Consider the following 15,700-nt stretch of genomic DNA (forward strand, 5'->3'; position numbering starts at 1 on the left):
AGATAGAACTAGTCACATTCTGGAGACTCAACTGCATTAATAATGAATGTTAAATTAGTCTCTTTTTTTTTTTTCTTTTGGTGGATTTGTATTTGAACAGGAAAGTGAGAGGGGAATGGGAGCTGTGACTAGAGATACACACATAGTCTGAGCAGGCCCTGTACTTGTTTCCCTGCTGAGTCCTCATCAAGTCACCTTTCTATATATAGCTCTTTCAACATATAGAAGAAAACCAATGACAAGCACAATTGTTATGGTTAACTGCTACTAAAAATACTCCCGTACTTGTCCAGCTATAATGGGCACTTTTGTATGTGCTCTTTGCTTTGGTGAAATATTGAAACTTCAGTAGCTTTATGAAAATCAATACTTTCCATTCAAAAATCTATTTAATATTTGGATACAATGCAAAATATTCAGAACAAAAATATCTCTGTAGAATGTCTATTTGTATTTGAAATTTACACATTCTCTGATCTCTATCTGAACCAAATTCTCTGTTAATGTATCAAATCAACATGTATTTCCCATTTTTAAGCATTTAGCTGTAATAGCCCAAATTGTCCCCTCACTTATACACCAGTGCAACAAAGGATTATTCAACTCCAAAGCTCTAGGGCCAGATCTTCAACAGATCAGTTTACACCAACGGAGGATTCAGCCCTCAACGTTAAGTTCTAGTAGCTCATTTGTCTATCCTGTGAGGTTCACTGCCATCTCAAACGCTGCATGAAGATAAATGAGTTTAACATAAAACACAAGCCAACATAAAATGGAAGCAGATTGTGAAATATCTCAAACATATGCCAAAGGATATATAATAGAAGAAATGTCCTACCCTCACAGCATGCGGTGCATCCAACACACTTCGTTCTGCTAGAGTAAGAAGAGGTTTTGATTCCAATGTTGTTGGCTTCTTGGGAGGTCTGGGTGGTGGGTGTAGGGCTTGGTTTTCAAATCTCCTCACCATGTAATATTGTTCTTCACTGATCTCTTCCACAATGGTCCTAGTTGGGGAGGATACAGTTTCAGCAACAGATTTGCTGAGCAACTGAACAGACATATTTAGACGATACACAGGAATTTCCCAACTGTCCGCAGGATCGCCAGCACTGCTGATTAGCAAGTAAGAGTCTGTGATTTCTTCTTCAAGCTGCAGTCCAGGCATAGCAGCCAAGACATCCTCCTCAATGGAGAGATCCCTCACAGACACTTTGACATTAAAGGGCAAGCGGAACTCTTTGCAAAGCTCTGAAAGCTGGTACTGTCTCTTGTCATGAATCACTTCTACAAAGCCACCTTCCATATACATAGGAAGAAGCACTTCCTTATAGGCCTCACTTAGTATTTGTTCACAGGCCAAAACATCTATCACTTTCTTCCTTCCCTGATATATGACTTCTCCGGTCTGGCGCTGTTGAACTAGAAACTGGTCTCCAACAGAAACAGAAAACAATTCTGCATGGGGAGAATCAAAAGCTTTAGTTGCTACAACATGAAGCTGCTCCTTGTCACTTCTTGCTATCTCCAGGTCATAGGCAGTTAGAAACTCCCGAGGTCTTCTTTTGAACTTTCCTTTGTAGCTGGCAGGAATTAAAAAGTGTCTTTTATGGGAATCACTTCTGATCTCAGATGCAAGGATTCTTTTTGCCTGGTACTTTTTGTGAATGACAATTTCTTTCCCAGGACATAATAAATTATAAAGTTGCTGTCTTCCTGTGGGCCCTTCTATTACCTCAGCAACCATAGGAAATTCTTTGCTTGTCCTTTCAAATACATCTTCCATGGATAATGGCTGAAGGAAACAGCTAATATCGTAAGAGTCTGTTACATCTATGACTTCAATGTCTAGATCAGAGAGGATATGAACTATATCCCTTCGAACTGAAAGGAAAAAGGTAAAAGTCAATTTTTGTTTTCACACTGATGTTGTAATGAAATAGACACACTCCAAGAGACAACTTAAAAAACCCTCTAAGATGTTGTATAACAATTGTGTCCACAATTTTGCCAGCGTAAACCAATTATCAATGCAAATATTATAATTTAAAATGTCTATTTCATTTGCAGGAGCAATTAGGCAGTTAGACATCTAATGGAAGAGGAGATAAATGAGATGAGACAATAGAGGTACACAAAATAACAAAATGTACAGAAAAGCTCAATAAAGTGCCCCAGTTTACCTTCTCTAATAATACCAGTTGAACAGGAATAAATTTAGTGCATAATGAACTAACAGAACTCATTGCCATAAGATGTCACTGAGGCCAAAAACTAGCAGGATTTAAAAAAGTGTTGACATTAATATGGATAATGAAAACATCTACAATTACTCTAACTGTTATAAAAACCAATAATGCTTTTTTAAAAGAAGAGATATAAACCTTCATGTTCCAGGGTACGTGGTTAGCTTATTCCAGAATTTTCCACTATTTGCTCCTTCCCCTGAAGCATCAAGTACTGGCCACTGTCAGAGACAGGATACTGCACTAGATAATCTGATCCCGTACAGCAATTCCTATGGTCTTATAATTGCACTTGCAAAATTGTATGTGCTAGTAATTACAGGTGCAAAATTGAGGATACTATTAAGGGTCATTTGAAAATTTGGTCCTAGCTATTTTCATTATAAACAAGTTCTCAGGATGATGTAATTTAACACAGGAACATTATTTAAAGGCCTCCTTCATTAAGTTTTTTATTGTACATACATACACATGCTGCATAGCAGATCCTACATTTATACTTCATGTGTTATGATATACTAATTCTTCACTCATTAAACTCTGTACTTAATGTACATTTTATATAATAAGAATTTATGACAGCTGGTCAGCATGTGTATGCACACTCTGCCCTCGTCATATTATCATCTTCCGGAGCCAAACATTTTGACTATGGTGAAGAAATGTTGCCAAACTAAGGGTGATTAGTGAGAATTAAAATAATAGTCTACAAATGGATACATTTTCTGTGACCTGCGGAGGGAGTTACATACATCAATCTAGTTATTGTTGGGGGCGGGGGGGAATGGACACATGTATAGCTCCTGCCCACAGCCTCTGAAAATGTAATTAACCACCCTCTTATCAGTGATCTTTTAATTGAGAACCAAGTTTGCCTTACTTCATTTAAAAAAGAGAGCTTCACTGTTTTCTAACGAACAGTGAGGATCCATTTTTTGCAGTTCACAAGTAAACAGTTAACCATGTACAGAGTGACTCATTTCTAAAATCAACATTTAGGAGACATTTAATGTTGTTTACATATTGAACGCATTGTGAAAAACATACATGTGGTTACAAATAAAAACAAGTAAGGCACACATCAGGATGTGGAGTTGAGAGGCAAGTGCATATTTCACATTATCTCACAACCATCTGGTAGTTTTTTAGGAAACTAAACTATTTTTACTTAGGGCTTTGATCCTGCAGTTTGGATCTAAGTGGACATTGGGATACAGCTACGTGGATTGCAGGATTGAGGCCCAAACCACTGAATCCAGCCACAGTTTTGAAAAATGGAGTATTTTAGCATGTGAAGATACACATTAAGCCTATTAGCTGGATATTGGACTTGATGGAATATCTCCAATTAATCATTTAACAAATTGTGTCTTGCACAAACAATTGCTGCCCATCCTTCTTTCCTTGTCCTCTGTTTTAGCCAAGAGAAATATCCATTGTAAAAGAGTTTTTTGCAAAACATGCTGCTGAATGACATACACCTCTACCCCGATATAACGCGACTTCAAATATAACGCAGTAAAGCAGCGCTGGGGGGGGGGGGGGGGGGGGGGGGGGGGGGCGCGGAGGCTGCACACTCCGACGGACCAAAGCAAGTTCAATATAACACGGTTTCACCTATAACGCGGTAAGATTTTTTGGCTCCTGATGACAACATTATATCGGGGTAGAAGTGTACTAATATGATTCCATTTTCATGGAGCTGTCTCTGATACAGGCATAAGGCAGAAAAACCTTGCAGGAAAATAGGCACCAATCTGGCAAATACTTGCACATGTGCTCAACTTTACTGCTATGATTAGTCCACTCAAAGTAACAAAGTCAAGTGTGTGCATAAGCCCTTGCAGTGTCTGGGGCTAAAAATGTAATTTTCTTCATGGAAAAGCTGAAAAATCTTGACTGTCCAGTATCTTGCAATGAACAAAATCAATCCTTTTTACAAACAAAAATTATATACATGCGTACACATACACACACAACAATTTTTAAGTGCTTAAAGAAATGATTCACTTATTCTTTCCTGTTTCATGGGCGTTTTAAAAAATAGTCTGTGAATTTTTTAATTTTATTTTAGTTAGCTCAGGATAGAACTCAATTTTTGTTCCTAACCTGGTCACTGCATGCACACAAAAATCTCTAGCTCAAGTTATTTGGTGCTTTAAACCAGTGGCTCTCTACCTTTCCAGACTACTGTACCCCTTTCAGGAATCTGATTTGTCTTGTGTACCCCAAGTTTTACCATACTTAAAAACTACTTGCTTACAAAATCAGACATATATACAAAAGTGTCACAGCACACTATTACTGAAAAAGTGCTTACTTTCTCATTTTGTCTGTATGAATTTTTAGTTTGTACTGACTTCGCTAGTGCTTTTTATGTAACCTGTTATAAAACTAGGAAAATATCTATATGAGTTGATGTACCCCCTGGAAGACCTCTGCGTGCCTCCAGTGGTATGTGCGCCCCTGGTTGAGAGCCACTACTTTAAACTCAAGCTAGCTGGCCCATCAGGGGGGTGAGTTGAAACTCACTTTCTGCTGATGCTGGAGCTAGTAGTGTAGTGGGGATGCAGAAGCTCAAGTTACATCTCATCAGCTGCTAATCCTATCACTCTGGGTACTTGCAGTGTAGTCACTTGGCTCTCACTCAAGATAGGCTAGCTCAGGCAGAGTAACTCAAGTGTAATAATTTGAGCTAATTGTTGCAGTGCAGACAAGCCCTATGTTGGCTTCTGTAATATAATAATAATAATACCACCTTTGTATTCAGATAGCACCATGTGCATGAGTATCTCCACACACTTCACAAACAATAATTAAGCCTCCTAACACTGTTGTGACATAGATACTTACCTTTATATCTATTTTACAGATGGCTAAATAGAGCCATACATTAAATGACTGCCCCCTGGTAACACAGTTAGTCAATAAGAGTTTCTGGGAATAGAACCCAGAACTCTTAGTTCTATGCTCTATCTCTTGGAAAAAAGTTTCCTCTCTAAAGATAATTTAATAGTAGTAGTACATGTAAAAATGATAATAGCAGTGTAGCGGGGGTGAACACCCACTCCGGCCCTGGAGGGGTTGGAAAAGCCCTGCAGAGGGCTGGGGCTGGGCAAGGTAAAACCCTGGCTGATTGGAGGAAGTGGCTGCAGCTGGGGCCATGCCCCAATCAGGCCTCAGCTGGCCCTATATAAGAGGCTGGGAGCCAGCTGTGCAGTAGTCTCTCTCTGCATTCAGGGAGAGAAGGGCCTGGCTGTAGGGAGTGAGACATAGGGTACCTGTAGTGGAGCAGGGCTGGGGAGCCCCAGGCTGCGGCCTAGTAAGAGGCCAAGGGATACTGGGGGGGGTTGCAGAGGGCAGCCTAAGGGTAGGCCAAGGCAGCAGGGCCAGAGGACAGGCGGGTCACTGGCCTGCAAGGGGTGCTCCAGGATGCTAGAAGAGCTAATTACCAGCAGGAGGCGCCGCAGGGGTGAGTCCGCTCCTCTACACATGGTGGAGAATGTGGGCAGAGCGGTCTGCCCCGACCCAAGGGGCCAGGGTAAGGCCGGTGGACTATTGTCCAGAGCAGAGAGGAGAAACCATGAAGGACTATTATTGGAGAGCCTGTGTGGCCCGTCTTGCCGAGCAGCAAGCGGGGCTGCTTCAGCTGCTGCAGGGGAGGGCACAAGTCCTCACTGGGGGCCAGGCACCTTGGGCAGGAGGCTGGTGGCAAGGCCAAGGAACTGTTGGGCCTGTAGGGAACCAGGACACTTGAAGAGGGAGTGCCCGCACAGAACTCTCAGGGCCCAGGCGAGCCCTGAAGGAAGGGCTATGCCAAAGACAAATGGTAGAGAGACTCGAGTGCCCCCTCTGAAGCTAACAGGGGGGCTCCAAATGTGTTGGGCCTGTGGGGAACTGGGGCACAGGAAGGGAGGGAGTGCCCTCACGGGACTTGCAGGGCCCAGGATAGCCCTGAGGTGGTCAGGGGTGGTTACTGGCTGTGCCTCCTCTGCCACAAGGGGCGCTGGGGAAAGTGGCCTAGCCCCCAGAGGAGGAGACTTCCCTGAAAGAGGGGGTGGTGATGACCAGGGCCCTAGAAAGGAGATTGTCTGGAGCAGGGAGGCCCCAGACAAACCTGGGATCCCATAGGGGAGCTGAATAGGCTACCAGGGGAACCCAACTCAGGAAAAAGCGAGCAAGCTGCTCCTTGCACTGGAGAGCGTGCGCAAGGAGAGAGACTCCCTGTGTGCCCAGCTGAGAGGAATGCTGGGGCGTTAGGGATAGACCCTACCCCCGTGGAGGGGATCTTGAGGTGGGGTGTGTGTAGCGGGATGAACACTGGCTCTGGCCCTGGAGGGGTTGGAAAAGCCCTGCAGCGGGCTGGGGTTGGACAAGGTAAAACCCTGGCTGATTAGGGGAAGTGGCTGCAGCTAGGGCCATGCTCCAGTCAGGCCTCAGCTGGCCCTATATAAGAGGCTGGGAGCCAGGAGCTCAGTAGTCTCTCTCTGCGTTCAGGGAGAGAAGGGCCTGGCTGCAGGGAGCTAGACATAAGGACCTGTAGTGGAGCAGGGCTGGGGAAAGGCTGGGGAGCTCCAGCCTGGATAGCCCCAGGCAGCCGCCTAGTAGGAGGCCAAGGGGTACTGGGCGTTGCAAAGGACAGCCTAAGGGTAGGCCCAGGCAGCAGGTCCAAACCCAACCTTGCCTGTGATGAGTGGCCTATACTGCAGTCTGCCCCAGGGAGTGGGGGCTAGTTGGTGACTGGCAGTGGCCTTATTCTGAGGCAAGGTAGGGATAGTGGGTGGGGGTTCCCCAGGGAGGGGAGACTCTAGTACTGAGGGGTATACTGCCATGGGGGCAGCACCCCAGATACAAGGGCACTGGGGTCTGGGAGGGACACGGGGGCCAGAGGACAGGTGGGTCATCGGCCTGCAAGGGGGGCTCCAGGATGCTGAAAGAGCTAATTCCCAGAAGAGACCAGCAGGAGGCGCCACAGGGGTGAGTCCGCTCCTCTACAAGCAGACTGTAATAAAAAGATATGGAGTCAGTATTTGAATTAGAGATGAAGGAAGAAGGGGAAGAATTTTTCTCCATTTTTAAACTAGCAGCAATAGCAAATATGGTTATGGAATACCCATCTTCTACCTATCCAAAACAAGCACTGTCTATAACAGATATTTTGAGCAGTTTGCATTCAGTTTAGAACACGCTGCTAGGCACAGAGGTACAGCTCATTAACTTAGATTTTTACTTACATTTCATCACTCCTTGTACTTCGTAGATCGGTGCTAGAATCAGACAGCCATCAAAATTCTCAGGAAGTGGATTAGAGGAGTCCCACGTATGTAACATATTGGTAAATTTCACAATCCGGTTTCTACTTTTCGGGATTTTCCATTCAACAATCTCTTTCAGGGTGTAAATATGGTCATCTTCACATTCATAGAACTCTCCTTCTTGTGAGAGTGGCAAAGTAAAGGAGTGAGACTGGTTATCTCTTACCACTCCACAGTTCACAGTCAGTGTCCCGTTGACCTCTTCCACGGAGTTGAACATGATCTGCTCACCTTGTTTGATGGTGAAATTTGCCAATTTTATGTCTTTGTTGCAATAGAAGCAAGGATGGCCCAGTCGCGTTGGCCCAATAGAAACCTTTCTTGTGATTTCTTCAATGCTGAGATATGGAGTTTTATCAGCCACAATCTTACAAAGACCTAAGAACACGAATGTTGTATTATACAAGGGCACTTGGGAAATATGCAAGCATTCACTGTCACATCAACTTTTAGTTCATGAACCCATGGAGCCAATAAAAAAAACCTCAAAAACAAAATATAATTTAAAGTATGGTTGTATTGTCAGAAAAGTGGCTCTATGAAAACAGAATCATGAAGCTTCACTATTTATTCTCTGAGGATGACATTCAAACCTGTGCAGAAGGCCAGCCAGCACAAGACCTGTGCATCACTTAAGTCCCACTTAAATCTGAATGTTAGTTTAAATGGGACTTAAATGATGCATAGTTCCTGTATTGACCCTTTGCGTATGTGTAAATTAAATTCTTAACAGCTTTCATCGTAAATATGTTCAAAATACAGAGAGAGAGAACTTTTCTAACTGACCACCCTGCAAAATCAACTTGGATGTGAAAATCAAGCAGCAGTATTCCCTTTCATCTGTTTTTTTTCTTTTCTTTGCTAATCACTGAAATATTATCACACTTTGTTGCTGCTGGTACAGTTGGAGTGTAAACCACAGAGGATTATGACAAACTTGATACATGCCTCTAAAATAGGAAATCAGAGTTTTTACCAACATCTTCATGTTAACAAAAGAAACCCTCCCATGATAAAACTAGCAGCAAGTGAAAAAGAGAATTAAAATGCTCAGGCACTACAGTGAGAAGTAAACAGAGAACTTTGTGGACTTTCTGATGAAGTGTTCTCTCTTAGAAGCAGGATTTGTGCCCTTGTGGAACTGGTTGGGGGGTGTAACCTCCAAATCCCATCTGAGGCCTCATGGGAAATGGGAAGTCCGGAGAATAGATCCCAAGACATTCATGTCACCTTAGGAACTGTACTATCAGTGAACTTGCCATACTCTATGCCAGCTTGAAGGGTGGACAGCACAAAGAGTAGATGATGCTTCTCTTAGTTTAGAAGCAATACTTTTACTCCCCAAGCCCAGATAAGACACTTCTAGTTCCAGCATCCTCCACCAATTCTTACATGCAGGATAAAATAATAATAATCAGTTTCTTTGCTACTCCAAAAAGGCAAATTGTTTTGCCTCCCGCCCTAAATGTTCACACTAATTATCCTTTTTCATGCAGTTCAGTGATTTATAGAGTAAATATCGATCTATAATAAAACAACCAACCCAACCACTGGATTATAAGAGCAAGGGAGAAGAATGTGCCTTAGCATGATTAATAGTATAGGTCACCAGATGGATGACACCAGTATTTAGGCACTAGAGCAGCATGGTTTATCATGAGGTAATTGCAACTCTGAAGTATTACAAGGCAGAGGCTGCATATGTGCTTCTCTAATCCCTACGGGCACTATTAATTCATGTTAATCATGCCCTTGGGAGCTGTCTTATTAGAAGTCCATACAGCAAGAAAAACATGTACATTTATATATTTGAGTGTTTTCCTAGATGAAACGGACAGTTTAGAGAACTTAACAGTGGGGTTTCGTTGAGCTGTGTGATTAAGCTATCTTTTCACAAGATTCAGCAGTGATAACATTGCCTCATACAGACACTGAGATAGTTATACTGCGGTTTTTTTGGCCAGCCATAGCAAAAGGCCAATTTCCCAGAAACTATAACCAAGTTTAATAGGTTATTCTAGGCCAAATGTTCAAAAGCAAGCACATAGGTTGTGGCTGCAAAATATGCATCAGTCCAAATTAAGTGGTAATTGCAAGCAAATGTGCATCCTCAGAATCAGGCCATCCTCCCCCAATAAGGTAGCAAAGCTCTTTCCTCCCCACAAAAAACACAACCAACCAGACCAAAAGCTCAGCTCGCGAGCCTTCCTCAGCCCATCTCTTCCCACTTCCCGTTGGGACCACACAAGAGGTATTTCAATCCCATGGTTAAGATGAAATGCCCACTGTCCCAGCTATGGAGAAAAAGGGACAGGGAGTCAGACAAGGCAGCTTGGCACAGTGAGGAGTGCATTTCCATGAGTTCCCCACCTCCTGAGTGATTCTGCACCTCCCTTCCACACAAGAGGTGCTATTGTCCCCCCTGCCCAATCTCTGTGCCCATCCTCTTGAAAGCACCAGGTGGCTACTCTCCAAAGTCAGGCTTAGGATGCAGTCAGTTCACACAGCCAGGTGGGGGTAATGAGCCAATTACAGCCTTGTGTGCTCAGCCAAAGATCTAGCGTAAACGTGAAGTCCTTTCTGTCGCAAAATCACTCAGTGTGATCATTGCTTCACTATGACAAACTGCAATCTTCACATTGCAATGTGTGTGTATAGCAGTTATTGCCTTTCACTCTAAAGGGAGCTTCACTAAGATCCTGTGTACACTACAGCTTGTAACTGAGTTTATAACCAGTTAGGAGCATGGTTGGCTCTAAGCATGGATTGTATCCACATACAACATGATTAATACTCCAGTAGCACCTATGGTAACTAACAAAAGTGTGTCCTTGCCAGAAATCTGCATGGTAAGGAGCTGTCTGGTTTAATGTAGAGATGGAATCGTTAACAGTGACTGTATAACTGGTTTTAGAATCCTAGGTCTTCACAGCTGTCAGTGTACTAAAACATTCCAGATTTCACTGCCTCCTGTGCCTCTGTGTATACATCTCCTCTGGGCACTCTGTCCATGGCTGAAGCGCTGTGGGAAAGCTGTCAGTTTTTCCCAGAATGCACTCATTCCAACATGGTTAAGCAGCATGGTTGGTGTGGCTAAGATGGCTAAGATATGGACCTTGTGTACACTACAGAATGTGGCTATGTTTGAACATGGTTGTGAGTAATTGAGTTAGCTAACAATGCTGACCACAGCTTAGTTGTCAGTGCAGACCAAGAAAAATGGGGTTCAGCATTGGTCAGTTAATAGTGATTAAACCTTGGTTTTAACATTAAGGAAGGGCTGTGCTTGAGGGGGATTCCCCTAGGTAAGGCGAATCCACAGTTGCTCATTAGGGTAGCTTTCCAGTTGCCTTGCAGTGTCTGAGCAGCAGAAAGGGGTTTCAAAGGTCTGACCCTTAATTTCAGTACCATGTGACATAGCGAAGGGTTTAATAAGGGTCACTAGAATTTATGGCACCATTGACATGCATTTAAAGAAGTTACAAGTAAGCAGATCTCCATATAGTATGTCAAAAAAATATCGTGTTTGCAGGGATGTGATCCTGATGAGTGAGTAACTTACAAAAACAACACTATTATCCAGCTAATGTTCCAGCCAAGTAGGCTGCAGGAGCAAGAGGGGCATTATCCCCCTGAAAATGTTGGGGTTGAGGGGAACAGGGATATCGTTCCTATGAAAAGTTGTTGAAAAAATACAAGCTATTTCAATATGTTGTATTCCAAAGGCAAAAACTATGCTCTTCAGGAGTATCTTTATGAACTAGGATTAAACGTCATCTCTGGCTGGGAATTCCTTGGTGATGTATAGGGAGTGGGAAAGGATATTCACCATAGATAAGGAGATCCCTTTCCCATCCATCAATCTGAGACTGAACTTAGTGCTATGTTAAATTTCCTGGGACTGATGAGCCATCTGGAATTCAGTTTTGGTACCATGAAACTGATGAATATCCTCATGTCAGAAAGCAGGTTTCAGATGAAACCATAATTAATACACTTTAATCATACAAAACTAAAGATCCGATTATCCCCTTGGGTTCATGCTCTGTCAGGGTTGGAAGGAGAAAAATCTTTATCTTTCATTCTGATGTTTTTTTTAATTTTGGTAACAGCATGCTCGAGCAGACAACTAAAGAACCATGTGGACTTGTGCATGTTGCTCCTATACTGATTATGCCCATGAATTAAATGTACCTAGTAACCACCTGCTTGTGTTTATGAGTATGTAAAGTTCCATATGTTTCTCTCTCTACAGATAAGAGGTAAATATTTAAAAAATTATTCTGGTGTGAAGAATGAAAACAGCAGTAATCCTTCTCTAGCTGGTGTTGTACACACTGATGATTTCTCATAATGCTTTGCTTGCTCTAATATATTTGTGCATTTTTTTTACCAGGATTTTTTTTAAAATCTGTTATCCAGGGCTATCCAGAACCTTATTAAAATAATTATAAATTACAATCCAGATGTTTTTCATTCTTAACATATCAACAATTCCTCATGAGAAAGAGACATATGACAAAGTTAAGTTTCTAAACTTCAGACATGGAGGCTGAGTGCAAAAAAGTGTCAAAAGATATTTTTTTTCCATCCGTGTAATAAAAAATGGCTGGATCAACTTCACTGAGACTTTCTAAATATAATCACATTTTGGCAGAAATCAAGGCATGTACATTTCCCAGAAGGGAACTTTTGGAGCTGAGAGAAAGTTACAAGCAATGGAAAGTACAAGTTTAGAATGTATTTGCAAATTTATTGGTCAAGGCCCTCCACACATCTCAGCGGCATTTCTCCATTATAAGTGAAACCAGAATTAGATTTGGGGATTCTAATCCCAACTCTACCATTGATATGCTGTATTATGTTTGGCAAATAACATCCCTACGTACCTCAGTTGCCCCTTACCTAAAAGGGGGATAACAATGCTAACCTATTTTTGTGAGAATGCTAATCATGATTATTATTAAAGGAAACTATTACAGGTCTTGTGAGCAGTCAGAGAATCTACAAATATTTATGCAGACCAAAGAGCACAAAGAAAACATTAACAGTAGGACCAAGTTCAGGTGTCATAAAATCTGTCAGCCTTTACCAAGTTGTTCATGATGAAAAGAGTAGCTCAGAAATATTTGCTGGATGTAGCTATTCAAGCGACTAACGTAACAGTGTGCGAGCACAGAAAGAATAGACTGATCCTCTGAAGCATGAACGAACAAATTAGAATGAGGATAAAATGAAATAACAGATATGAACTCATGTTTTCAGTAGTTTTTGCTAATACCAGGGTCAGATTAGGCCTTTATCAGGAATCAGATTTTCCAGGAAAAGAAATAAGGAGTTCTAGTGAGTTCTGCAGACAAACACTAGAAGTGTTCACAAAGAAAAAGAGCAAAAATTGTTTAAAGCCAATGGGCCTAATTCGTCTCTCAAATGCATCAATTTTTTACCAGTCTAATTCTCTTAACTTGGATGGAGTTGCTCTTCATTTACACCAGCACAAAGCGAGAGGATAGGAGGCTCATTGGGTGCAAATGATAATTTACAATGAATGGCACTTGAAAAGAACATTACAAAAAGTTTGCTCTTTTCCACGGGGAGCCAGACGAATGCTAGAAACACAGCACGAGAGTTCTGGTGAACTAAATAATGTTTCTTCCAAAATAAGCCAACAATAGAGTTTTAAAAAGGAATTGTAACTCAAATACAGCATAGACTTTTATGTGCTGTGAGGGAGAGTAAGTCAAGAGCATTTAAGGTAATTTCATTCAGACTAGAATTTTAGAAAAGGAAAAATTGTATAGTCAAACAATAATTGTCATGAGTGGGACTGTTTGGTGTTTTACAATAGAATCTTTCTTTAGATAAGAAAAAAATTAGACTAATGACCAAACTTTCAGTACAATGTACACCAGAAGAGATCCCAAATGTACGTATATAATGCATTTTCTCTCTTAGACTAACAAGAGGCTTCATTGTTACCTTCTACATTGCTGAGTTTAGCACAACCCATCACCCCCTAGGGTGTAACCGTGCAAAGTGGTGTTAGTAGCTATGAGTTCAGTCTCACAAGACTCAACATAATGGATTTATGTTTCCAATGGAAATTGATTTTCTTTCCTGTCTGAACCGGAGTTCCTTTCTCAAATAGACTGGTTGAGCAAGTTTTCAGATCTCCCTGAAGACTGGAGTAGAGACCTGGGATTAAATTCAGCTCTGGTGTAAAAGGGTGCAACTCTCTAACACCAAGTGTAAATTTGATTCCTTGAATTCAACCAGTGCCAGTACTGACTACCCTATTCATTTAAAACTCAAGTCAGACCCCCAAAAGCATGAGACTGACTTAAAAAGCGCAACATTTTCAAGCTCTGTCTCTCCCAGTCCACTTGCCTAGTGTGTCTCAGTGCCCTTCCCCCCATCTCCTTGTCTGATATCAGTCTTGCCCCGGGGGGGTAAGTAACTTAAAGGATTTACCAGTACACCGGAGTCCTGAGCAGGGTGGCGGGGCCTCAACCAGAAGGGGTGTGGCCTCACCCGGAAGAGGCGGGGCCTTTACATCCCAGGGCCCTTTAAATCAAGATTTAAAAGGCCCGGGGCTCCAGCTGTGGTAGTGGCGGCTGGGAGCCCCAGGGGCCCTTTAAATCACCACCGGAGCTACACCAGCTGCAGAGGTGGCTGGAAGCCCCACGGCTCAGGGGCAATTTAAAGGGCCAGCGGCTCTGGCTGCTGCTACCGCAGTGGAGCCCTGGGCCCTTTAAATCGCTGACGGAGCCCCGGGTGCTCCCAGCTGCCGCCACTACCCCAGGGCTCAGGCGGAGATTTAAAGGGCCCGGGGTTCCGCTGCGGTAGCAGCGCCTGGAGCCCTGGTCCCTTTAAATCACCGCTGGAGCCCCGCTGCCGCTACCCCAGGGGCTCTGGCAGTGGGGCTCGGGTGGCAATTTAAAGGGCCCGGGGCTCCGGCCGCTGCTATTGCCCCTGGCCCTTTAAATTGCCTCCAGAGCTCCCAGCCACTGCAGCTACCACAGAGCTCTGGCAGTGGGGCTTGGGCAGAGATTTAAAGGGTCCGGGGCTCCCTGCAGCAGCCAGAGACCCAGGCCCTTTAAATTGCCGCCTGAGCCTGGCTGCTGGAGCCCCTGTGGTAGCAGCGGCAGCCGGGGCTCTGGCGGTGATTTAAAGGGCCCAGGACTCCTAGCCGCTGCTACCGCTTTCTGAAGTAACTGAAAACAGAGTATCATAATGAGTCTTCTGGTGGACAACCTTAGGTATAAGCAGTGTTACCAGCTCCACTTTTAATAATAATAGTATTTCTTATGCAGGCATGAGAGAGTCATGCAAGGTAAAATTTAGAAATTAGTTCCTTTTATCTAGTGCCATCTATTACAACTGTATTTTTTGGCGTCCTAGTGGGTACCTCAACAGACATCAGTCATGTAACATCATATGAAACAATAGAATCGATAAAGGTGATAATGGAGTTTATAAAACTTCAGTAACATATTCATGAAATACTGTACCTGGAAAATTCAGAGGCAATTCAATTCTGGCTGAGCACTGGCTGTCTTCATTACTCTCGCAGATGCTTGCAATGATCTTATTAATTTTGAACCCAGTAATTTTAATCAATTCTCCGGTTGGCAGGCAGCATTCATTTCCAAACATTTCATAAATGGAGCCTTAGGAGAGACAAAGGGAAAGAAAGACGGTGCACAAGTTTTAAGCATGATTTAAAATACCCCTATTGCTTTTCTTGGAAGATTTCCTTCTGCATAGACACTAAAAGCCATTTAAACCAGTTATGTGAAATTTACATGATCTTCCGCAGCTTCTTGGTTTTTATTCTCCCTCTCAGTATTACAGACCCTACCGTCAGGTTTTCTACCTAGTTTTTTTTCCCTTGGGTATTATTTCACACATAAAGATCAAAATCAATCTAAGATCAAAGTTTATCCTATTGGGATTTAGGGTATATACAATAAGCTATATGGGATAGGATCCCAGTATTTCCTATAGGATACATAATATTACAAACAATGGAGTTTCCTCTCCATGGGCCTGATGCAAAGACTATTGAAGTCAAGGGAAATCTTTCTTTTGACTTCACTGCACTTTGGATCAGTTGCATCTGTGCATGTACTCCATGTA

The 15,700-nt window shown here is 42.8% G+C and overlaps 1 protein-coding gene across 1 annotated transcript in view; it reads right to left on the reverse strand.

The window, feature by feature from the left end:
- THEMIS (thymocyte selection associated) overlaps positions 1–15,700 on the reverse strand; it is a 110,258-nt gene that overhangs the window by 76,433 nt on the left and 18,125 nt on the right. Inside the window, exons 2-4 of the mRNA XM_005280220.4 lie at positions 15,073–15,231; positions 7,481–7,939; positions 839–1,884 (exon numbers count right to left, since the gene is read on the reverse strand). Of these exons, the coding sequence (XP_005280277.1) occupies positions 839–1,884; positions 7,481–7,939; positions 15,073–15,231 (1,664 nt within the window). The remainder of the gene's footprint in view (positions 1–838; positions 1,885–7,480; positions 7,940–15,072; positions 15,232–15,700) is intronic.

This window comes from Chrysemys picta, chromosome 3 (assembly GCF_011386835.1).
Source record: "Chrysemys picta bellii isolate R12L10 chromosome 3, ASM1138683v2, whole genome shotgun sequence".
NCBI classification, from domain to species: Eukaryota; Metazoa; Chordata; order Testudines; family Emydidae; genus Chrysemys; species Chrysemys picta.